At 48.0% G+C, this 24945-nt stretch overlaps 4 protein-coding genes across 4 annotated transcripts; 2 read left to right on the top strand and 2 right to left on the bottom strand.

Annotated features, from left to right (window-relative positions):
* Positions 1–447: 447 nt before the first annotated feature.
* Positions 448–6564, top strand: LOC117183732 (indole-3-acetaldehyde oxidase-like). The gene is made up of 6 exons (XM_033378706.1): positions 448–646; positions 1953–2881; positions 3028–3261; positions 3323–5135; positions 5498–6118; positions 6180–6564. Exons 1-6 carry the CDS (start codon positions 607–609, stop codon positions 6359–6361), a joined length of 3819 nt encoding a protein of 1272 aa, XP_033234597.1. The 5' UTR covers positions 448–606; the 3' UTR covers positions 6362–6564.
* Positions 6565–7643: 1079 nt separating this feature from the next.
* LOC6898005 (indole-3-acetaldehyde oxidase-like) lies at positions 7644–13771 on the top strand. The gene is made up of 6 exons (XM_002138062.3): positions 7644–7850; positions 9159–10087; positions 10234–10467; positions 10529–12341; positions 12704–13324; positions 13386–13771. The coding sequence occupies exons 1-6, from the start codon at positions 7811–7813 to the stop codon at positions 13565–13567; spliced, it is 3819 nt and encodes a 1272-aa protein (XP_002138098.2). The 5' UTR covers positions 7644–7810; the 3' UTR covers positions 13568–13771.
* A 4826-nt stretch (positions 13772–18597) lies between these two features.
* On the bottom strand, positions 18598–20095 carry LOC6898004 (allergen Tab y 5.0101-like). The gene is made up of 3 exons (XM_002138061.3): positions 19863–20095; positions 19412–19812; positions 18598–19103 (listed from the first exon to the last, which is right to left on the bottom strand). Exons 1-3 carry the CDS (start codon positions 19983–19985, stop codon positions 18737–18739), a joined length of 891 nt encoding a protein of 296 aa, XP_002138097.2. The 5' UTR covers positions 19986–20095; the 3' UTR covers positions 18598–18736.
* A 677-nt stretch (positions 20096–20772) lies between these two features.
* Positions 20773–21906, bottom strand: LOC4803306 (allergen Tab y 5.0101-like). Its single transcript, XM_001360033.4, has 3 exons — positions 21751–21906; positions 21291–21685; positions 20773–21237 (listed from the first exon to the last, which is right to left on the bottom strand). Exons 1-3 carry the CDS (start codon positions 21871–21873, stop codon positions 20892–20894), a joined length of 864 nt encoding a protein of 287 aa, XP_001360070.3. The 5' UTR covers positions 21874–21906; the 3' UTR covers positions 20773–20891.
* Between the last annotated feature and the right edge of the window lie 3039 nt (positions 21907–24945).

The raw sequence follows: 24945 nt of genomic DNA, 5'->3' as shown, positions 1-24945 counted from the left end.
ATCTTCCAGTTGCCTACCTTGGCTGCCTGCCAGTTCCAGGGCGTTATGGATTTCTACGCTGCCAATTAAATACCTGAATCATTGCATACATTGTAAATCTAAAGCTCTCGACGCTTTCAGGTATTTTAGAAGTATTCTGCATTTTGTTTAGAATCCCGAGCAAAACAAAAACTGCTAAGCCAACAGCTGATAATGATTTATAAGTTTGCCCGTAAAGAGAGAGTAAATATATACTTGGATAATGAGAGAGAGAGAGTGGATGAGAGATCGTGCGATAACGATTCATTATAAATCTAGGTACATATATGTATGTATGTATTGTAGAATTTAGAGAGACCCACACGAGAGCTCTCCTCTCGATCAAATAGTAGTTAGCCAGTGTCACTGCGGGAGCAAGTTAAACTTTGGATCGCGAGAACGTTTTGGGGCTCGGCAATAAAAGCTCGATTCCAGCCACATTAACCCACAGTTGACCGGAGATTAGCGTGGACAACACACGCAACTTTCTTCGAAAACAGCGAACGGCAATTAAACTCGAGAAAGACTTCAATTTGTTTCAAGACAACAATCGTGGCCCCTTTCAAGTGATTATATAAAACACAGATAATGGTGCACAGCATTACAATCAACGGCACCAGATATGAAGGTGAGTATGTGGGCAGTTAATTTGTTGATTAATTGCTTACAAAATTTTAAGAGCTTTAGCAATGGGAACTCTACGCACTGACGTGTTCTTAACAAGATGAATGAAAAGTTTGATATACAATAGAGTGAACCGATTTTTATACCCGATACTCAAAATGAGTATTGGGGTATATTAGATTTGTGGTAAAAGTGGATGTGTGTAACGTCCAGAAGGAATCGTTTCCGACCCTATAAAGTATATATATTCTTGATCAGCATCAATAGCCGAGTCGATTGAGCCCTGTCTGTCTGTCCGTCCGTCCGTCTGTCCGTCCCCTTCAGCTCCTAGTGCTCAAAGACTATAAGAGCTAGAGTAACGATGTTTCGGATCCAGACTTCTGTGATATGTCACTGCTACAAAAATATTTCAAAACTTCGCCCCGCCCACTTCCGCCCCCACAAAGGACGAAAATCTGTGGCATACACATTTTTAAGGATCCGATAAAACCAAAATAACGCAAAATCGTAGAGGATGACTATATCTTCTAAAGTTCAAAATCTGAACCAGATCGTATAATTATTATAGCCAAAATCAAGAAAACAATTTCATTCTTTCACGCTCTGTCTCTCTCTAACACACAGGTTTCATGGTCGGTTTTGCCAATTGCAAAATATGAGTTCAAAGATCTTAGAACCTATAAGAGCCAGAGCAACCAAATTTGGTATCCACACTCCTGAGATATCGGACCTTGACCGTGTTGTGTCAAAATTTCGCCACACCCCCTTCCGCCCACACAAAGGACAAAAATCTGTTGCATCCACAATATTGCAGATTCGAGAAAACTAAAAACGCAGAATCATAGATAACGACCATATCTATCAGATTGCTGAATCTGGATCAGATCAGATAATTTTTATAGCCAAAAGGAAACAAATCAATTTGCAGTGGCTACGCAGCGCCCGACGTCACGCTCAGACTGATTTTTTGTATCTCTCGCACGCACTCTTTGTCGTGTCGTTCAATATTAGCGGCGTCTGCCGGAGGAGAGCCATACTAACATAGTATCGGGTATATATGTAGAGTTGCGGTGTCCGCAGCAACTCACAACAACGTTCCCCTTCGTTGTTTAATAATTACATGGCTTGAGCATACAGCTAGTGAGCTAAACATATTTGATACCCATGGTCCCATATCACTTCGAGATCCACTTTGAGTATAGTTTCTCGTTTAAATGTGCACCTAATTTAAGAAATGTTTGGCATGTTGGAGCGGTTTATAACTGTAGATTAGATAAACAAAACCTGATGCAATATTTTCTCTCCTGCAGTTAATCTGGCTGCCCTGCCTGCAGACATCTCGCTCAACACCTTCATTCGAGAGAATGCCGGTCTGACGGGCACAAAGTTCATGTGCCAGGAAGGCGGATGCGGTGTCTGCGTGTGTACGCTGACCGGCATCCACCCGGAAACGGGGGAGGTGCGCACTTGGGGCGTAAACTCGTGCCTCACGATGCTGAACACCTGCCTGGGACTGGAGGTGACCACAACGGAGGGTCTGGGCAACAAGCGGGTGGGCTACCACGCCATCCAGGAGCGGCTGGCCAAGATGAACGGCACCCAGTGCGGCTACTGCTCGCCGGGAATCGTGATGAACATGTACGGGCTGCTCAAGTCGAAGGGCGGTCGCGTGACCATGGCGGAGGTGGAGAACTCATTCGGAGGCAACATCTGTCGCTGCACTGGATACCGCCCCATCCTGGATGCCATGAAGTCCTTTGCGGTAGACAGCGACATTGCGGTGCCCGCGGAGTGTGCGGACATCGAGGATCTGGGCACAAAGCAGTGTCCCAAGACGGGCGAGCTATGCGCTGGCACCTGCAAGAAGCAGTCGCCCAAGGGCAGTCAGGTCTACCTGGACGGCAGCCGCTGGAGCTGGCCGGAGAGCCTGAGCCAGCTATTTGAGGTCCTGCAGAGCGCTGTCAAAGAGAAGCTGCCCGTCATGCTGGTGGCCGGCAACACGGCTCACGGGGTGTACAGGCGCAGTGCGGACATAAAGGCGTTCATCGATGTCGGGGCCTTGGCAGACCTCAAGGGACACAAGCTGGCTGTTGATTCCTCTTCCCTTACGCTTGGGGGAAACCTGAGCCTCACAGAAACCATGGACATTTGCCGCCAGCTGGAGAAGACCCGTGGCTTCGAATACTTGTCGCAGGTGTGGCAACATCTCGATTGGATCGCCAACGTTCCCGTGCGCAATGTAAGTCGACAATTTTCATGTTATCTGCCTGATAAGGTGTAAGTTGGTTCTCCAACTTCTCGAATTATCTTATCATGGGCATCGGCATGGGTCATCTAATTCGACTCTAATGCTGTTTTCCATCAATTTGCTTTGCATTAACCCAGGCCGGCACCTTGGCGGGCAATCTGGCTATCAAGCATGCGCACCCGGAGTTTCCCTCCGACGTGTTCATTGTCCTCGAGGCCCTGGACGCACAGGTGATTGTCCAGGAGTCGGTGGCTAAACAGGCAACTGTGAGCCTCGCCAGCTATCTGAAGACGCCGATGGAGGGCAAGATCATACGAGGATTTGTGCTGCCCGCTTATCCCAAGGATCGTTTCCTGTTTGACTCCTACAAGGTGAGATCTATCACGGATCTATCTTCAATGCTTTGAATCTCAACCTTTTTCCTACCCTTAGATCATGCCTCGTGCCCAGAATGCCCATGCCTATGTCAATGCCGCTTTTCTCCTCGAGTTGGACAACGCCTCCAAAGTGAAGACCGCTCGCATTTGCTTTGGCGGCATCAACCCGGAGTTTGTCCATGCCACTGCCATTGAAAAACTGCTTTTGGGACGCAATCCCTATGAAAATGAACTGGTGGAGAAGGCCTTTGGACAATTATCGACTCTTCTGCAACCCGACGCGGTGATGCCCGATGCCTCACCCGTGTACCGACGCAAGCTTGCCTGCGGACTCTTCTACAAGTTCCTGCTGAAGACCGCCACCCAGAGGAAACAGGGAGTGGGCAGTCGCTTCGCTCTGGGCGGATCCTTGCTGCAGCGCCCGGTGTCGAGTGGAAAGCAGAACTTTGAGACCTTCCAGGAACACTATCCGGTGACCAAGGCCACGGAGAAGCACGAGGGTCTCATCCAGTGCTCCGGCGAAGCAACCTTCGCTAACGATCTTCCCACGCAGCCGAGTCAGCTATGGGCGGCTTTCGTTCACGCTAAAAAAGTGGGTGCGAAGGTCACGAAGGTGGATCCTCAGCCAGCGCTAGCTCTGCCGGGCGTGGTGGCCTATTTGGATGCCAAGAACATACCTGGACCTAATTACCTTGGTCCTAAGACACGCGAGCCTATGTTTTTTGCCCAAGACGAGGAGATATTCGCCACTGGCGAGATTAAATTCTATGACCAGCCCGTCGGCATAATCGTCGCCAATACCAACGCCCTGGCTCAGCGCGCTGCAGGATTGGTAAAGCTGAGCTACGAAGGAGGCGCCAAGGAAGTGCTTCCCACCCTGAAGGATGTGCTGAACAAGGTAGGAGCCTCATCCAGCGACCGTATCGAGCATAGGTACAGGTCAACGCTGGACACTCTCGACCTGGAGGGGGAGCACTTCGATCTGAGTTCCTCCGGTCAGCTGGACTTGGGCCTGCAGTACCACTACTTCATGGAGCCTCAAACCACGGTAGCAGTGCCCTTCGAGGGTGGCATGCAGGTGTATGTAGCCACCCAGTGGATGGATCTGTCGCAGGACATCATCGCCAATATACTCAAGCTCAAGGCTAACGAGGTGCAGGTTAAGACTCGCCGCATTGGAGGCGGATACGGAGGCAAGGCCACACGCTGCAACCTTGCCGCTGCGGCCGCTGCTGTTGCTGCCAACAAACTGAATCGTCCCGTGCGCCTGGTCCAGTCTCTGGAGTCCATTATGAGCACCCTGGGAAAGCGCTGGGCGTTCCACTGTGACTACGACTTCTTCGTTCAGAAGTCGGGCAAGATCGTGGGTATCGTCAGTCGCTTCTTCGAGGATGCCGGCTACCTATCGAACGAGTCCCATATGGGCCATGGAGTGGCGGTGTCTAAAAACTGCTACGAATTCAGCGATAACTACAAGTTGGATGGCTTCCTGGTCTACACGGACGCCCCCAGCAACACTCCGTGTCGTGCTCCTGGGTCATTGGAGGGCATTGCCATGATAGAAAATATCATCGAGCACATCGCCTTCGAGACGGGGCAGGATCCCGCGGATGTGCGATATGCCAATATTTTGCCCAACCACAAAATGGCAGAAATGATGCCTGGATTCCTAAAGAGCACCCTTTATAAGGACCGTCGCTCAGAGATTATTGCCTACAACAAAGAGAATCGGTGGCGCAAACGAGGATTGGGTCTGGCTATAATGGAGTACCAGATGGGCTACTTTGGACAGTACCCCGCGACGGTAGCCATTTATCACAGCGATGGCACTGTGGTTGTTTCCCACGGAGGCATCGAAATGGGGCAAGGTGAGTGATTATGCGACGATCAAAATCGCACTGTTCAAATTGAAAGTCGTAGGGATTGGAACACGCATGCTCTCGGAGCACCTGCTGGCTCTCAGATCTAGTAGTCGGATGGGTCCAAACTGGACAATGAGGATACCATCTATCAGGCCGAGATTCATGTTTTTGAAGTGGGCGCTCGTGAGTACCTACCCATTTGTGTTCTCGGACAGGGATATCTTATAGCGTACTGTCACCTAAGATATCACTTCATGAAATATAAATTAGTAGATATTCTATGTATTCTTCCACGTGGTTATAGTGCCACAAGACAATAAAAACAAATCGCTCAAACGGTTCCTTAACTCAAATTTAATTTATTCTAGGCATGAATACCAAGATATCCCAAGTGGTGGCCCATTCTCTGGGCATTCCCATGCAAATGGTGCGCATTGAAGCCAGCGAAACCATCAATGGAGCCAACGCAATGGGTACCGGGGGCTCCGTGGGCAGTGAGTCCCTCTGCTATGCCGTGCGCAAGGCCTGCGCGACGTTAAATTCTCGCCTGGAGGCGGTCAAGGAGGAACTGAAGCCCTCCGACTGGCAGCAATTGATCAACGAGGCATATAACAGGAAGATCAATCTCATTGCCAGCGACCAGTGCAAGCAGGGTGACATGGACCCGTACTCGGTTTGCGGGCTCTGTCTAACGGAGGTGGAGTTTGATGTGCTCACGGGCAACTATCTGGTCAACCGGGTGGATCTCCTGGAGGACACGGGCGAGAGTCTGAATCCCAATGTGGACATCGGCCAGATCGAAGGCGCCTTCATGATGGGCCTTGGCTACTGGACTAGCGAGCAGATTGTAGTGGACAATCAGACTGGCGAATGCCTCACGAACCGCACCTGGACGTACAAGCCTCCGGGCGCCAAGGACATTCCCGTGGATCTTCGCATTGAGCTGCTGCCTAAGAGCCCCAACAAAGCAGGCTTTATGAGATCAAAAGGTGAGCTTATAAGCACATGTTCCTTTTGAAATACCAGTAAGTAAAATTTCTCGTTTTTCAGCTACCGGTGAACCCGCCATCTGCTTGTCAATAGCGGTGGCCTTTGCCCTGCAGCAAGCCCTGCAATCGGCCCGCGATGATGCCGGCGTGCCCAAGGCATGGGTCACCCTCAATGCCCCAATGACGCCCGAGTTTCTGGTTCTTCATGCCGGCACCGAGCCCAGCCAGTTCAAGCTGAACTAAGTGGTTGAGGAAGAGAAAAAGTAGAGCCAGGAGATCTCCTCCTCGGCGGACGGAGCGTGAGACGCGGCACGTGGCCTGCGGAAGCGATGGGAATGCTTCGATAAGCATGCCACGAAAATCCCCTATACATATACCCCACTTAACCTAGAGGAGCAGACCTTGTATTGTATGCACAATAAATTAAAAACATATCCAACGCTTAATCCAAATGACATTCATTGCGAACGCCCGAAGAACGCCGCCGGCCTGGGTCGACAATGGAATGGCATGGAGTGTTTGCCAAGTGGTGACCCCACGCTCTGCAGAATTTGCATTTTCCTTGGGTCTTTTTTTAATGCTTAACACCTCAGCCATAGCTCTGGTAAGATACATTCGACGCCTCAAACTCTTCAATGCTGGACACTGCGCCAATGGACCTGGTGCAAGCACGCAATCGCAGCTAGTTAGCAAAGTCTAATGTCATACGGCTATAACATGTAAACATTTGGACATTTGAAAACATAGAAAAGGAGAGAACCACCACCGCTAATTTCTTATTCTAATTTTCATTCTTACACTTAGTTTCGTTTTAGTTTTAGTTTTACACCTAAAGAATTTTAAAATAGTTTATGTTTCCATTTTTTATTTCGCTACATCTGTCACTTACTTTTCTCACACCAACACCAGCCGTTATATCATATCTCTTGTGTGAGAGAGAAAAAGAGAGAGAATGAGTAAGCGTGTGAAAGGGTCAAAATCAAAGTCATGACACGTCATGACAAAGTCCTAAAGGAATCGATGACATCCAAAAAAGTCATCTATTCTTGCCTAAGAATTCATTCCTCTCCTGTGCGTTTGGGAGCTATCTTCCAGTTGCCTACCTTGGCTGCCTGCCAGTTCCAGGGCGTTATGGATTTCTACGCTGCCAATTAAATACCTGAATCATTGCATACATTGTAAATCTAAAGCTCTCGACGCTTTCAGGTATTTTAGAAGTATTCTGCATTTTGTTTAGAATCCCGAGCAAAACAAAAACTGCTAAGCCAACAGCTGATAATGATTTATAAGTTTGCCCGTAAAGAGAGAGTAAATATATACTTGGATAATGAGAGAGAGAGAGTGGATGAGAGATCGTGCGATAACGATTCATTATAAATCTAGGTACATATATGTATGTATGTATTGTAGAATTTAGAGAGACCCACACGAGAGCTCTCCTCTCGATCAAATAGTAGTTAGCCAGTGTCACTGCGGGAGCAAGTTAAACTTTGGATCGCGAGAACGTTTTGGGGCTCGGCAATAAAAGCTCGATTCCAGCCACATTAACCCACAGTTGACCGGAGATTAGCGTGGACAACACACGCAACTTTCTTCGAAAACAGCGAACGGCAATTAAACTCGAGAAAGACTTCAATTTGTTTCAAGACAACAATCGTGGCCCCTTTCAAGTGATTATATAAAACACAGATAATGGTGCACAGCATTACAATCAACGGCACCAGATATGAAGGTGAGTATGTGGGCAGTTAATTTGTTGATTAATTGCTTACAAAATTTTAAGAGCTTTAGCAATGGGAACTCTACGCACTGACGTGTTCTTAACAAGATGAATGAAAAGTTTGATATACAATAGAGTGAACCGATTTTTATACCCGATACTCAAAATGAGTATTGGGGTATATTAGATTTGTGGTAAAAGTGGATGTGTGTAACGTCCAGAAGGAATCGTTTCCGACCCTATAAAGTATATATATTCTTGATCAGCATCAATAGCCGAGTCGATTGAGCCCTGTCTGTCTGTCCGTCCGTCCGTCTGTCCGTCCCCTTCAGCTCCTAGTGCTCAAAGACTATAAGAGCTAGAGTAACGATGTTTCGGATCCAGACTTCTGTGATATGTCACTGCTACAAAAATATTTCAAAACTTCGCCCCGCCCACTTCCGCCCCCACAAAGGACGAAAATCTGTGGCATACACATTTTTAAGGATCCGATAAAACCAAAATAACGCAAAATCGTAGAGGATGACTATATCTTCTAAAGTTCAAAATCTGAACCAGATCGTATAATTATTATAGCCAAAATCAAGAAAACAATTTCATTCTTTCACGCTCTGTCTCTCTCTAACACACAGGTTTCATGGTCGGTTTTGCCAATTGCAAAATATGAGTTCAAAGATCTTAGAACCTATAAGAGCCAGAGCAACCAAATTTGGTATCCACACTCCTGAGATATCGGACCTTGACCGTGTTGTGTCAAAATTTCGCCACACCCCCTTCCGCCCACACAAAGGACAAAAATCTGTTGCATCCACAATATTGCAGATTCGAGAAAACTAAAAACGCAGAATCATAGATAACGACCATATCTATCAGATTGCTGAATCTGGATCAGATCAGATAATTTTTATAGCCAAAAGGAAACAAATCAATTTGCAGTGGCTACGCAGCGCCCGACGTCACGCTCAGACTGATTTTTTGTATCTCTCGCACGCACTCTTTGTCGTGTCGTTCAATATTAGCGGCGTCTGCCGGAGGAGAGCCATACTAACATAGTATCGGGTATATATGTAGAGTTGCGGTGTCCGCAGCAACTCACAACAACGTTCCCCTTCGTTGTTTAATAATTACATGGCTTGAGCATACAGCTAGTGAGCTAAACATATTTGATACCCATGGTCCCATATCACTTCGAGATCCACTTTGAGTATATAGTTTCTCGTTTAAATGTGCACCTAATTTAAGAAATGTTTGGCATGTTGGAGCGGTTTATAACTGTAGATTAGATAAACAAAACCTGATGCAATATTTTCTCTCCTGCAGTTAATCTGGCTGCCCTGCCTGCAGACATCTCGCTCAACACCTTCATTCGAGAGAATGCCGGTCTGACGGGCACAAAGTTCATGTGCCAGGAAGGCGGATGCGGTGTCTGCGTGTGTACGCTGACCGGCATCCACCCGGAAACGGGGGAGGTGCGCACTTGGGGCGTAAACTCGTGCCTCACGATGCTGAACACCTGCCTGGGACTGGAGGTGACCACAACGGAGGGTCTGGGCAACAAGCGGGTGGGCTACCACGCCATCCAGGAGCGGCTGGCCAAGATGAACGGCACCCAGTGCGGCTACTGCTCGCCGGGAATCGTGATGAACATGTACGGGCTGCTCAAGTCGAAGGGCGGTCGCGTGACCATGGCGGAGGTGGAGAACTCATTCGGAGGCAACATCTGTCGCTGCACTGGATACCGCCCCATCCTGGATGCCATGAAGTCCTTTGCGGTAGACAGCGACATTGCGGTGCCCGCGGAGTGTGCGGACATCGAGGATCTGGGCACAAAGCAGTGTCCCAAGACGGGCGAGCTATGCGCTGGCACCTGCAAGAAGCAGTCGCCCAAGGGCAGTCAGGTCTACCTGGACGGCAGCCGCTGGAGCTGGCCGGAGAGCCTGAGCCAGCTATTTGAGGTCCTGCAGAGCGCTGTCAAAGAGAAGCTGCCCGTCATGCTGGTGGCCGGCAACACGGCTCACGGGGTGTACAGGCGCAGTGCGGACATAAAGGCGTTCATCGATGTCGGGGCCTTGGCAGACCTCAAGGGACACAAGCTGGCTGTTGATTCCTCTTCCCTTACGCTTGGGGGAAACCTGAGCCTCACAGAAACCATGGACATTTGCCGCCAGCTGGAGAAGACCCGTGGCTTCGAATACTTGTCGCAGGTGTGGCAACATCTCGATTGGATCGCCAACGTTCCCGTGCGCAATGTAAGTCGACAATTTTCATGTTATCTGCCTGATAAGGTGTAAGTTGGTTCTCCAACTTCTCGAATTATCTTATCATGGGCATCGGCATGGGTCATCTAATTCGACTCTAATGCTGTTTTCCATCAATTTGCTTTGCATTAACCCAGGCCGGCACCTTGGCGGGCAATCTGGCTATCAAGCATGCGCACCCGGAGTTTCCCTCCGACGTGTTCATTGTCCTCGAGGCCCTGGACGCACAGGTGATTGTCCAGGAGTCGGTGGCTAAACAGGCAACTGTGAGCCTCGCCAGCTATCTGAAGACGCCGATGGAGGGCAAGATCATACGAGGATTTGTGCTGCCCGCTTATCCCAAGGATCGTTTCCTGTTTGACTCCTACAAGGTGAGATCTATCACGGATCTATCTTCAATGCTTTGAATCTCAACCTTTTTCCTACCCTTAGATCATGCCTCGTGCCCAGAATGCCCATGCCTATGTCAATGCCGCTTTTCTCCTCGAGTTGGACAACGCCTCCAAAGTGAAGACCGCTCGCATTTGCTTTGGCGGCATCAACCCGGAGTTTGTCCATGCCACTGCCATTGAAAAACTGCTTTTGGGACGCAATCCCTATGAAAATGAACTGGTGGAGAAGGCCTTTGGACAATTATCGACTCTTCTGCAACCCGACGCGGTGATGCCCGATGCCTCACCCGTGTACCGACGCAAGCTTGCCTGCGGACTCTTCTACAAGTTCCTGCTGAAGACCGCCACCCAGAGGAAACAGGGAGTGGGCAGTCGCTTCGCTCTGGGCGGATCCTTGCTGCAGCGCCCGGTGTCGAGTGGAAAGCAGAACTTTGAGACCTTCCAGGAACACTATCCGGTGACCAAGGCCACGGAGAAGCACGAGGGTCTCATCCAGTGCTCCGGCGAAGCAACCTTCGCTAACGATCTTCCCACGCAGCCGAGTCAGCTATGGGCGGCTTTCGTTCACGCTAAAAAAGTGGGTGCGAAGGTCACGAAGGTGGATCCTCAGCCAGCGCTAGCTCTGCCGGGCGTGGTGGCCTATTTGGATGCCAAGAACATACCTGGACCTAATTACCTTGGTCCTAAGACACGCGAGCCTATGTTTTTTGCCCAAGACGAGGAGATATTCGCCACTGGCGAGATTAAATTCTATGACCAGCCCGTCGGCATAATCGTCGCCAATACCAACGCCCTGGCTCAGCGCGCTGCAGGATTGGTAAAGCTGAGCTACGAAGGAGGCGCCAAGGAAGTGCTTCCCACCCTGAAGGATGTGCTGAACAAGGTAGGAGCCTCATCCAGCGACCGTATCGAGCATAGGTACAGGTCAACGCTGGACACTCTCGACCTGGAGGGGGAGCACTTCGATCTGAGTTCCTCCGGTCAGCTGGACTTGGGCCTGCAGTACCACTACTTCATGGAGCCTCAAACCACGGTAGCAGTGCCCTTCGAGGGTGGCATGCAGGTGTATGTAGCCACCCAGTGGATGGATCTGTCGCAGGACATCATCGCCAATATACTCAAGCTCAAGGCTAACGAGGTGCAGGTTAAGACTCGCCGCATTGGAGGCGGATACGGAGGCAAGGCCACACGCTGCAACCTTGCCGCTGCGGCCGCTGCTGTTGCTGCCAACAAACTGAATCGTCCCGTGCGCCTGGTCCAGTCTCTGGAGTCCATTATGAGCACCCTGGGAAAGCGCTGGGCGTTCCACTGTGACTACGACTTCTTCGTTCAGAAGTCGGGCAAGATCGTGGGTATCGTCAGTCGCTTCTTCGAGGATGCCGGCTACCTATCGAACGAGTCCCATATGGGCCATGGAGTGGCGGTGTCTAAAAACTGCTACGAATTCAGCGATAACTACAAGTTGGATGGCTTCCTGGTCTACACGGACGCCCCCAGCAACACTCCGTGTCGTGCTCCTGGGTCATTGGAGGGCATTGCCATGATAGAAAATATCATCGAGCACATCGCCTTCGAGACGGGGCAGGATCCCGCGGATGTGCGATATGCCAATATTTTGCCCAACCACAAAATGGCAGAAATGATGCCTGGATTCCTAAAGAGCACCCTTTATAAGGACCGTCGCTCAGAGATTATTGCCTACAACAAAGAGAATCGGTGGCGCAAACGAGGATTGGGTCTGGCTATAATGGAGTACCAGATGGGCTACTTTGGACAGTACCCCGCGACGGTAGCCATTTATCACAGCGATGGCACTGTGGTTGTTTCCCACGGAGGCATCGAAATGGGGCAAGGTGAGTGATTATGCGACGATCAAAATCGCACTGTTCAAATTGAAAGTCGTAGGGATTGGAACACGCATGCTCTCGGAGCACCTGCTGGCTCTCAGATCTAGTAGTCGGATGGGTCCAAACTGGACAATGAGGATACCATCTATCAGGCCGAGATTCATGTTTTTGAAGTGGGCGCTCGTGAGTACCTACCCATTTGTGTTCTCGGACAGGGATATCTTATAGCGTACTGTCACCTAAGATATCACTTCATGAAATATAAATTAGTAGATATTCTATGTATTCTTCCACGTGGTTATAGTGCCACAAGACAATAAAAACAAATCGCTCAAACGGTTCCTTAACTCAAATTTAATTTATTCTAGGCATGAATACCAAGATATCCCAAGTGGTGGCCCATTCTCTGGGCATTCCCATGCAAATGGTGCGCATTGAAGCCAGCGAAACCATCAATGGAGCCAACGCAATGGGTACCGGGGGCTCCGTGGGCAGTGAGTCCCTCTGCTATGCCGTGCGCAAGGCCTGCGCGACGTTAAATTCTCGCCTGGAGGCGGTCAAGGAGGAACTGAAGCCCTCCGACTGGCAGCAATTGATCAACGAGGCATATAACAGGAAGATCAACCTCATTGCCAACGACCATTACAAACAGGGCGACATGGAGAATTACGCGGTATGCGGCCTCTGCCTCACGGAGGTGGAGTTTGATGTGCTCACCGGCAGCTATCTAGTCAGCCGCGTAGACCTCCTGGAAGATGCGGGTGAGAGTCTGAACCCCAATGTGGATATCGGGCAGATGGAAGGCGCGTTAATGATGGGCTTGGGCTACTGGACTAGCGAACAGATTGTGGTAGACAAGCAGACCGGCGAGTGCCTCACGAACCGCACCTGGACATACAAGCCTCCGGGCGCTAAGGACATTCCCGTAGATCTGCGCATCAAAATGTTGCCTAAGAGCCCAAACAAAGTTGGGTTTATGAGGTCGAAGGGTGCGTTTTTAAAATCACATCCTTACTGAAATCCAAGTAAATGAGAGTCATTCTATTGCAGCAACCGGTGAACCCGCTATCTGTGTAGCCATCGCGGTGGCTTTTGCCCTTCAGCAAGCCCTGCAATCGGCCCGCGATGATGCCGGCGTGCCCAAGGCATGGGTCACCCTCAATGCCCCAATGACGCCCGAGTTTCTGGTTCTTCATGCCGGCACCGAGCCCAGCCAGTTCAAGCTGAACTAAGTGGTTGAGGAAGAGAAAAAGTAGAGCCAGGAGATCTCCTCCTCGGCGGACGGAGCGTGAGACGCGGCACGTGGCCTGCGGAAGCGATGGGAATGCTTCGATAAGCATGCCAAGAAAATCCCCCAACACATATACCCTACTTAACCTAGAGGAGCAGACCTTGTATTGTATGCACAATAAATTAAAAACATATCCAACGCTTAATCCAAATGACATTCATTGCGAAAGTCCGAACAACGCCGCCGGCCTGGGTCAACAATGGAATGGCATGGAGTGTTGGCCAAGTGGTGACCCCACCCTCTGCAGAATTTACATTTTCCTTGGGTCTTTTTTAATGCTTAACACCTCAACACCAGCGACAGCTCGGGCAAGACACACCCCAAGCCGAGTTCTTCATTAAATTCTAACGTAAATTTTGGTATTGAAATTATATGCCACACGAACCGTTAGCGGGGGCAGGACTTTGGTTCGCCTGCGGTTGTGGCATCTGGCTCGCTTTAATGGATTTTTCGAATATCACCAACTGCTGTGCCGTTAATGAGTACATCCCTAATAACATTATTCAATTGATCCTGTGGACAATAATCTAAAGTATGCCCAAACGACATTCCCTGGGGTTCAGAAATATAACAGTCAAAGCACTTAGAGAATGTGATAAAATATGGGTGAATGATCTCTTTTTGGGTAGTATAGAAAATGGTTTGAAAGGATTGTAGTCTGCTGGAACTTAGGATTATTTGAGTTTAGTGAATTCCTTGAGCATTTGTAAAGTCAAAACATTAATTTCCTTTTTCTCGTTCCAAGGACTCTTCAGATCACGAAAAGACGGCCAGATCGGACGGATTGAAATGATTAATATTGGATATTGAATAACCAACTAATTTCTGCCAACCTGCCTGGATTACTTCTATGTAAGAATTTTCCCCCTAATGTTCTAATTGCAACCTCAACGGAAACCACAAAATGAATATGGTCCCCCAACCATTTGAACATTTGGCAGACCCTTTGGAAAACCACAACCGTCCACAGCTGCTGTCGATTGGCCCCAAGGCAAAGTCGCAGCGTGGCCGGGCTTCGCGACTGTCAAATTAAATTAATAAACACAACAATTGGCAGTGGAGGGCGAGTGGACGGCTGCGAGTCCTGGCCAAAAGCGCCAACTGGCGACTCCCACACGGACTGGGGCACGTCCCCCCAATGCCACGAGGAGGCGACGATGGCGTCGGCAATTGTAAATGAAATTTTTATCAAATTGAGTTCTCGGGCAACAGCACTGCGGCAAAGACTCAACTTTTGGCATGCCCCCGGCTGTAACGTGCAGAGGGAGCTGCTCCGCTCCCCCGATCCACACCTCCCTTTCGTCCGACTAAGGGTCCATGCCACGGCTTGGGTCTGAGTCCGGAGTCCGGGCTATGGGTCTGAGGCCACAGCATTTTGTATTAATTACAACATAGCCTTCGGTACTGGCGCTCAAAAAAGTTTCAACATAATTGATTTCATTTTTATTCCCGAATCGTCGGCAGCTTTCTTTGCCGGAGAGCTTCACGGCTCTGGGCGGGCGCACTCCCCCTCATCCCACACCCTTTCCGCTGCACTAAAGTGCAAATAAATTGATTGCATTATTGGCCGGACGAGAGAAGATGCGTCGTCGTGGCAGTGAAAGAATTTACTTTTTAATTTACTCAGAAAGCCGAATAAAAAGGAAAACAATTGAGACGACGCGACGGCTTAGTGGGCCCAGAAATTCTACGAATATTTGGATGCCCTATTTAATTATTATTTAGAAAATGCAGAAGAGAGCAATGCAAATAAACGATTATTTCCCAGCATAGGATCCAGTAAATGCTTAAAACTTCCTGTATATCCAGCCCTATATACCCTTCTTTGGATGGCAGTACACCGAAGCAAATGTCCACGGGATTGGTTTTATTCTTTTAGTGATTTTTTCTGTTGAAGTGAGCACATTCTGCTATCATTGTTCTGCGGTAGTGCGTCTGGCTGGTTATTCCCTTTTGCATATCCACAGATTGAGTTACGCCCGTTTGTCCTTTGCAGTTGGCCATCGTTGTCGTCGCCTATCAGTGGCACTCGTCCTGACCATGGCCATGGCCATGGCCGTGAACAGGACGTCCTCGCTCTTTTTCCGTCTGCTGCTGCCTCAGAGTCTGATTTTTTTCCATCATCCTGACACTTGGCCACATGGGAGTTTTCTGGGGTTATTGAAAAATCGGATATTGCGTATTTTTTAATTATGAACGAAACGACTGAATATTAAGTCCCATTTGGACTTAAATTTAATTAAACTTTCTCGTTGGATACCTTTGGAATTCCTCACTGCAAAGAATAACTGGGAAGGGATCAGATGGATTTTACGAGTATTTCCTTTGAAGAGGTTTTGCCCTAGCAAACTTTAAGAATATTACAGGCTAAAAAATGTGCAAATAAGTATCTTAGACGGAATTCTCATAGCTCCCAGAGCTGGGTGCACACATGCAGAAATATTTTAAGCCATTCGGGGAGTGCAAAGTCCGTTGAGCAAATAAACTTGGAAATATCATAAATGCATAGTTTTCGTTCGCCTCTTTTTTGGGGTTGGTGAAATCCAGACTTTTCAGACCATTCATGTTTGCCCAGACTCCTCCGAAAAAGGGGAACAGGACCAATGGCAAGGACAAGCTGCTTCTTCTGCTGCAGTGGCAAGCTGAAAATTTTAATGATATCAAATATATATATGGAGAGGCAAATATGTATATCTGGGCACAATGCAGTCGGCATTAAGTGGAAAAGGATGCGGCAATGGATACACTCGCACATAAGGGCCATGCATGCGTAGATTTTATGTATTTGGCTCACGATTTAAGCCCTCTGTCTGTCTGTCTGACTGTCTGTGTGGTGTCTGGCAGGACGAAGGAGAAGACATTCGTTGCGGCATAAAATCCAACAATGAGGCGAGAGGCGAGAGTCGAGAGTGTCGTCCTGGCCACAGGATATGCGCCAAAAGCATCCGACAATCAACCGAAAACTCTCCCCGAACCGAAATGATGTACTTAATTTGGCGAGTTCTCTCTTTTCTCTTTTTTGTCTTCCCGCATCGTTTTTTGTGCTCGCTCCTATTTAATAAACTGCATGCAGTTTTCCGCTCTGGCAAAATGCAAATGAAACTGCAAGCCAGAAGCCGGTAGCCAGAGAAATGAAGAATGGAATCCTTGCTGGGCGCAGGAGCCCAGCTGCACCGCAGGAGTCTAGACGTTGACGTAGTCGTTGTCGGTGTCGGTGTCGCCGCCGATAAGCATACGCCTGGGCGCGGCAAATATTATAATACGTGGCCATTATCCCAGCTATGCCGGCGATAAATCACACCGGGACATCTTTGTGTGCCAACGGCAGACGCAGTCCACCCAGGACGGAGCACAGAAGAGCCCAGCGCGAACCCATTGAAATGGCTGCTGCGCTGTGAAAACTGGAGCAGTTGGAGTCAGATCCGCGTGGCTGTCTTCCCATAACAGACGTTTCTCTGGCCATATCTGAGTCGCTGCATCACGGGCACGCTCATAAAATGTTGCGCCTGCCCCCAGCCAGTACCCAGCCAGCCCTTCCGTATCCCTCATCCCCGTTAGACGACAAATTTGCTTAGAATTTGAAATGCAAGCCAGACAATGGCCGCAGACACGGAAGGACAGAGTCATGAAAGGGACTAAAAGGGAGCTCTGGGTATGAAAAAGAAATAAAAGCTATCCGTAGGAGCAGCCGTGGAGAGCTGACGGGAAGGATTGTTAGTTGGGGATCTGCATTATTATTATTATTAGAGTTGCAAGTTCAAGTTCATGGCTGGGAAACCGTGCCCTCGACTTGAAATGGAAACCTTCCTAAACTAGGAAAGAGAGAGGAAGATGAAGAAGGCAATTTACGGATAAGATACAGAAATTGTAAGATATGATAGCAGAGGACTGGAGCTTATTGTTGGTTAGATTATAGCTTGTTCAATTCTGATATTTTTTAAAGTATTAAATGGATTTGTGAATGAATGCAACTGATTTTCCTTTAAAACATTTTCATTCCCGATTTCTTTTTGTTAAGTTCTATCAAACTCTGTAGCTTTTCCATCATACGGAGTATCCATGATCAAACTTCCTTTATATATATACAGCGTAAACACTTTATTTGCCTTGGTTCATCATTTGCCATTCGGGAACCTCCAGCTCCTTCTTGTCACAATGCCAAACTCCTCGTTTCAGGGGGCCCCGGTGTCTGTTGTCCCTGCACGACGGCCATGGTGAAACTTTTGAATAATTCTGTGGACATTCAGAGCGACATTCAGCATGCTCCATTGGTGCCTGCCCCGCCTCTGTATGCACCAGAGCCAGGACTGATCCCTGTCCTCGTACTCGTACTCATCCTCATCCCTATGCATACAGCACTCTCGTAAGCTCGGACCATTTTATGGCCGTGTCCTGGCCCTGTCTGCTCTCGTGGCCTTCAGACGCTCATAAACAAGCGACACAAGTTGGACACTGCCAGAGTGGCATCAGGAGCAGCAGGAGTAGGGCGACTGGGAGTATCAGCAGCAGAAGGACCAGAAACAGGATGAGAGCACAAGTATAAACGGTAGGTTGGCGGAGGAGGGGGACGGAACCTAATGTGCTGGGCGTGGCTTTGCATTTATTCGTGTGTAAAATTTTAATTGAAATATATATTTAAGCAGGGAAACTGCGACGAATGTCACTTGTATCTGTATCTGCATCTGCATCTGTATCTGTCGCTGTCTCGCTGGCTATGTATCTGCATCTAGCAGAGGCGGATAGCGGATGGCAGCCAAGGATGAGAGTGGGGATTGGGATGCGCGTGTGTTCCGCTAATGTTTTCATTTGCATGCGAAGGACATCAGCCCGGAAGCGCGTTGATATGCAAATGCGTCCCGTGATTATCGAGACAGTCTGTCTGTCTGTTCCTACTCATGCTCCCTCTGCTGGTGCTGGTGCTGGTGCTGCTGCCACATGGCAACCCACCCATGACCATGTCTGGGTGTTAACTATTTGTTTTTGTGCGCTGATTTTATTGGGCTATGTTTTCTGCACTCTCCCGCTTGCCCCCTCTTTTTGGGGCGTGTCCTTTTGTCTAGCCAGCAGGCAGCCGGAAAAAAGCACTCCCAAACTGTAATCCAGCAAATACTCATAGATTGAATTTCAAATTTAAAGTACGGCCGTAATTGTAAAAATTGTAACTGTTAAAGGTCTCCTGGTCCGGATCCTGCATCTTGGCTTTACCATACGGCCTGAGGAGCGTTCCATTGGGTATATGCCTGTCATTGTGGTATATCTCCCCGGGAGCACAGAGCGCAGGATATGTGGAGTCCCGACGCTTGCAGGCACTGCCCGGCCTGGCTGTCAGTTTGTAGAGGCTTCGATTGATGAAGACATCCGTGCTGAAGGCGCAGACGAGCACGAAATGGTGGAAGTAGCTCAAGGTGAAGCGCATCCCCATACAACCCACATGGGTATTCGCCTCCGAAATGAGAAGAGCGGCATTGGCGATTTTTCTAAAGAAAAAGAAATACTGAATATTGCTGAAAGGGCAACACTGCTTCTGTCCACAGGCATCTATCTGTCGATTCCTGTCATAATTTGTAAAAGCTGCTTAATTTTGTTTTACAACCATTGATGATTACGCATTAGTTTTTGCGGAAAAAGCAGTTGGATTATTACTTTGGGAACTCTGCACCAACAATTCCAATGGTAAAAAGTGGTTTAGCTATGACGATGAGCGCCCAGTTCAGCTGAGCAGCCCTCGCATGTGTTACAAGATCTATCTCAAGGAATACGAATCTTTAAAGTTCATCAATCTTACATGTCTCCAAGTTTGTCCGGCATTGAGATGACCATCCCCAAAGAGATATCCGCCAGCCTGTCCATCCAACCGTTGATTAGTTTTGTTATTATTATATAATCTGGGATCTCGTCCGGGTCCATCTTCCCTGCGTATTTGAGCGCATCGAGGATGGACCCAACATAACAGAAATTCTTCGTGCTCAAGCAATAGTTCTCCATGCTGCAGGACAAGAGTGTCAACTTGGCCATGTACTCCAGTTCCATGGACCAACTGATACTGGACATGCGGGCGGCTGGTCTGAGCTTCTTCTGCCCACTGGCGACACTATTGCGGAACTTATTGAAGGCACTCAATAGGGACTTGCGGTGGATTTTCATGGGTACAATTCTGGTATCGGGCAGACATTTTGGGTTGAATTTCTGGAAAACGTTTTATAAGACCTTTTTCTTGATCATATTGCTTTTCTTACGCCGTCATTGTCGCAGCCCAGATTATTCCGCCCGCATTCGGATAGATTGCAATAACTTCCACTACCAAGTCCGCAAAGGAAGGAAAAAACGAGTAGCAACGCTGTTAAGCATTTGATGTACATATCGCTGGATTTCTGCTCGAAAACTGACACTTGGGTCTTCGGTACACGCGTATATATACCCCGGCGCTATGGTTGTTCTGAGGAATGCCAGATTTTGCATATCCGAATATTGCTGGGTGAAGAGGACCGGCAGTCGTTCGACTGAAACCAAACTATCAATTACTTCTACATAATTTTGTATTAGCTCAGGTATATCTACATATGTCAAAGCCCTTGAGTTTCGACAGCCATTCTGTCTATCTGGCGATGAAGCCAGAAGTGTATGGTATTATATTATATAATAATATACATATAACATCACATACGTATAAGAGTAAACTGCGCTATGATTTATTGATGATTTATTCGTGATATATACAGATTATAGCGTAATACCTGTCATACCAGAAAGTTCGACTGCGACATATACGGTGTATGAACTGGTAAATCTATATACTGTATGGATAGTGGTCGAATCCAGACAGGTGGCAACTCTATCGGCGCCAAGCGGCGCATGTGGCTGGCATCCTTATCAAAAGCCGAAAGTTCGCAATATCTCGGATAATAGATCAGCGAAGATCCTATTTTCACAGGATCGTGAGGTTCCAAGACTGTCGGTCGACATCAAAATCTCTATGGCGAAAACGTGGCATATTTTTGTCAAATGTAATGATGATTTTTTGCAGAAATCTTCTGAAAGTAGATCTACTTTTGGGGTGCTATTCGATGAAGAGGACTCTCACGATATGCAAATGCGTCCCGTGATCCCGCTACAAGCCGAATAAGTCCCAGGGCTTAGGTTTAAATATAAAATGGATTATAGCGGGTTTATTTTCAATATAATTGGGGTGTTCTTCGATTTTCGCACTCTCCATTCGATAGTGGGAAAACAGATAATTTTAAAGAACTCTTATAGAGAAGCTGCTGCTAAAAGTTGTTCCTGTAAAAATTGTAACTGTAAAAGGCACCCCGGTCCGGATCCCGTTGAATTTTGGCGTTGCCGTGTGGCCTGAGGAGCGTGCCATTGGGTATCTGCCTGTCATTGTGGTATATCTCCCCGGGAGCACAAAGCGCAGGATAAGTGGAGTCCCGACGCTTGCAGGCACTGCCCGGCCTGGCCGTCAATTTGTAGAGGCTTCGGTTGATGAAGACATCCGTGCTGAAGGCGCAGACGAACACGAAATGATGGAAGTGGCTGAAGACGAAGCGCATGGCCTGACAACCTACATGGGTATTCGCCTCCGAAATGAGAATAGCGGCATTGGCGATTTTTCTAAAGAAATATGGGATAAATAGATAAATAAACAAAGAAAATCACATTCTTACATGTCTCCAAGATCTTTCGGCATATAGATGACCATCCCCAAAGAGATATCCACCAGCCTGTCCATCCAACCGTTGATCAGTTTTGTCATTAGTTCATAGTCTTTGAATTCGTCCAGCCTCCCTGGGTATTTGAACACATCGAAGATGGACCCAACATAGTAGAAATTCTCCGTGCTTAAGCAAAACTTCTCCATGCTGCAGGACATGGCTGCCAGTCCGGCCATGTACTCCAGCTCCTTGGACCAGCTCATGCGGGACATGCGGGCGGCTGGCCTTAGCTTCTTTTTCCCACTGGCGACACTGTTGCGGAACTCATTGAAGACGCTCAGCAGGGATATGCGGTAGATTGTCATGGGTATGAGCCTGGTATTGGGCATACATTTCAAGTTGAATTTCTGGAAAGAACCAAGCCCTTCATTAGACTCTTTCTGGATCCCACTCATGTTGGTACTCCTCTTACGCCGTCGTTGTCGCAGGCGAGATTATTCTCCCCGCAGTCGGATAGATTGCAATACTTTCCACTCCCAAGTCCGTAAGGGAGAAAAAAGACGAGTAGCAATGCTGTCAAGCATTTGATGTTCATATCGTTCTATTTCGGCTCGAAAACTGGCTTTTGGGTCTCCAATATATGCGTATATATAGCCCGGCGCTATGGTTGTTCTGAGAAATTTTCGTGGTATGCAAGATATGGCTGGAAATGGGTATACGATTATTGCTGGAGGAAGGGGAACAGCAGTTGTTCGACGGAATCCAAACTATCAATTACTTCTTCATAATTTAAAATCGGCAGATTTTCTCTTTGAAATATTGTTTTTTGTTGACTTTCAAGACTTAATCCGATATACCCATTCGTTAACCCACTCCTCCCTTCCTTCTGCTTTATACTTCCTACGGAATATCCCCAGCAATTTGTTGTAAATTAGCTAAGCAACGCATTCTGCATTGATTAGGCGGCAACGAGGTAGGTAGAAACCAGATAGGTGCCAGAGCCCCACCGCATTCCCCGCACCGCCGGGTCCCGACACTCTTTGCGGCAAGCGGCGCATGTGGCTGGCACATTTGTCAAACGGCAGCGGCAGTCGGCAAAACTTCAACTTCAACTTCAACATCAGCGCCAACGCAAAAGTAAAACTGAGCAAAACTTCAGCTGCGTCTCCTGAGCCGAGTGTTAAATGAAAGATATAGTACGTGCTCCCCGCTTAGCCTTCTCCGACCCGTCCCAAACGCCGCTCCATACAGGCGCCCACCTAGCAAAACTATAAACAATTTATGGGTTTGGGAAGTCTTTTGCACCACGGATGCCCCTCCTCCTCGCAGGCGACATGCGGTGCATGCCAAGCGCCTTTGCATTTTCTGTCAATTGTGCTGGCAACATATTGGGGCCTGGACCTGGTTGCCACCTGACAACGTGGCAGAGCTTCACGTATTGCATTACAACTGGCATGGCCCCTGTCCCCTGTCCCCAGTCTCATGCCACACAACATTGCGAACTAGTTTACAGTTGTTTTAGTGCCGCGGGTACACTGAGCGGAACGTGTGGAATCTATGTGGAATGAGCCTCTTCTAAGCCCGTACCTTTTTTCACAGTGCAGCCAGTTTTTGTTGTAGCTGCTTGCTGATTTGTCTATCACTCGGTTGGGCGGCAACATTGTTGTTGCCGCACAAAAACTTTGTTGCACTTGAACTTATGCCCCACGGTTATTTGGCTAATTATTCGCCTGGGCACTTGGCCACTTTGTTGCATCCACTGCACTTCCCCTTGCCCCACTGCTGGTATCATTTACACAAAAAAAAATATTCTTGCAACAGCAACAGCGAAAAGAAGAAGAGCTACGATCTCGTTGAAAGTTTAACAAGTGTTAACTTTGCCATTTTCATTTTCATTTCTTTGGGTTTTATTTTGTATTCATTTCACAGATAAGCTGGGGAAAATGGGCAAAAGAAAATGGGGGAAAATCCGTGGAAGAAGCAAGGGTCGTGCCGTGGATTGTGGGGCAGCTGCTGCTGATGCTGCCTCTCCCTCGGTGCAACTACAGTGAAATAATTTTAAATGACCGCAAGTGTGTAATTAAAGTGCAGCGCATAATAAGAACAACAATTATACCAGGGAGGAGAGGGAAAACAACAATTACGAATGGAAACTGAAGCAATCAGCTTTTCTCAGCACTCGCCTTGCCGTTGGAAATCCTCAAGGAGTTGAACTTTTGGCCGGATATTCCCCAAATTGGGACTCGACTCGACCCGAAGCCGAAGCCAAAGCCAAAGCCATGGCTTGATTTCACCGCGAGAGCTAAGCTGTGCAGAATCGAAATGAAAATTAATTAAGCAAAATGCTCAAGTGCTATGGGGCTTCATTGTTTATGGATTGTAATTGAAATGTTCTTTATCAAGTGTGTGCACTTCAGGCGGAGGCAAGTGCACTGGAACGTGGGAAATGCTAAAAAATGGCATCAAATAATTGTAATTTGAAACTTTTCAATGAAAGAATGCTGCAAATCATCATCCTTAAAGTATTTATGGTATAACCATATAGGATTATATTGATTTATGATCTATTGTTACTCTTCCTTTAAATATTAATCATCTCTCATTGTCGTTTCCCCCATTAAATAGGTAATATTTAATACTTTTCATGGTGATTTCACCATTCATTTATCGTGACACCCACCCGCATAAACCTTCGTGAATCCAAATGGCGGTGAATGGCCAAAAGTCGAAACATTTAATTATTTGCATTTATCGCTGATTTCTGATTTCGCCAGTCCACTGTCTCTCCCCCATCCGCTTAGTATCTTTCGGCTGTTGCTGGTTTAACATGCAGCTGGATGCAGTGCAACTTCCGCTCGGCTGCCTACTTCCGTTTGGCCGGGAACCCCAAATCCCAGACCCCAATTGGAACCCCATTCGACCCCGGCCAGAGTCCACATTTGTGATCCATTTGGCAGCCCTCCCGACAGCAGACAGCAGCCAGCAGCCACTTTTATGTGTATTTAAAATCGTTAAAAATAATCTGCAAATTGTGAATTTTTAATGCATTTCGTGTCTGCTCTGGTCTGCTCTGCTGATGGCTTCTCTTGCCATTGCCAATGGTAGTCCAATGGGGTGTCGTGGTCCCTGGGGCAATAATGGCGTCTGGTGGGCGCGTCAGCGTCGGCGTCAGCGTCTGGTCATCGTCAACCTCAACCCCATCCTCATCATCATCATTATCATCAACAAAGGCATTGTTCCCGAATCATCATCGTGGTCATCATCATCACAGGCATCCCATCGTCATTTGCATTTATTGTTTTTGTGCCTTTGTGTGCGAAAAGTGATCAGCGATTGCCTTGGACCCAGGACACAGGACACAGGATCACACAGCCATCGTATACATACTGTCTCCCTCTCTAGGCTCTCCCTCTATATAAGGATGTGCGTACAATATATATATACATACATACACAAATATGCATATGGAAATATGTCTCATTGTCCCGGAGTCCTGCATTGATTGCACAACGGAAGTGTTGTGGCGGAATTAAAATAAATAAATGCATTCGCATTTCCCACTGGAGTCAACTCTCATCTGGGGACAGGCTTCCTCGAGTGCGGATTGCACTGAGGCTGGCTCGGGGTCCGGCTCTGGCTCTGTCTCTGTCTCTGGCTTGTTGCTTCA

Source organism: Drosophila pseudoobscura, chromosome 2, assembly GCF_009870125.1.
Source record: "Drosophila pseudoobscura strain MV-25-SWS-2005 chromosome 2, UCI_Dpse_MV25, whole genome shotgun sequence".
Classification (NCBI taxonomy): Eukaryota; Metazoa; Arthropoda; class Insecta; order Diptera; family Drosophilidae; genus Drosophila; species Drosophila pseudoobscura.
The sequence above is the reverse complement of the archived record's forward strand: the minus strand, read 5'-3'. Positions and strand labels throughout refer to the sequence as shown.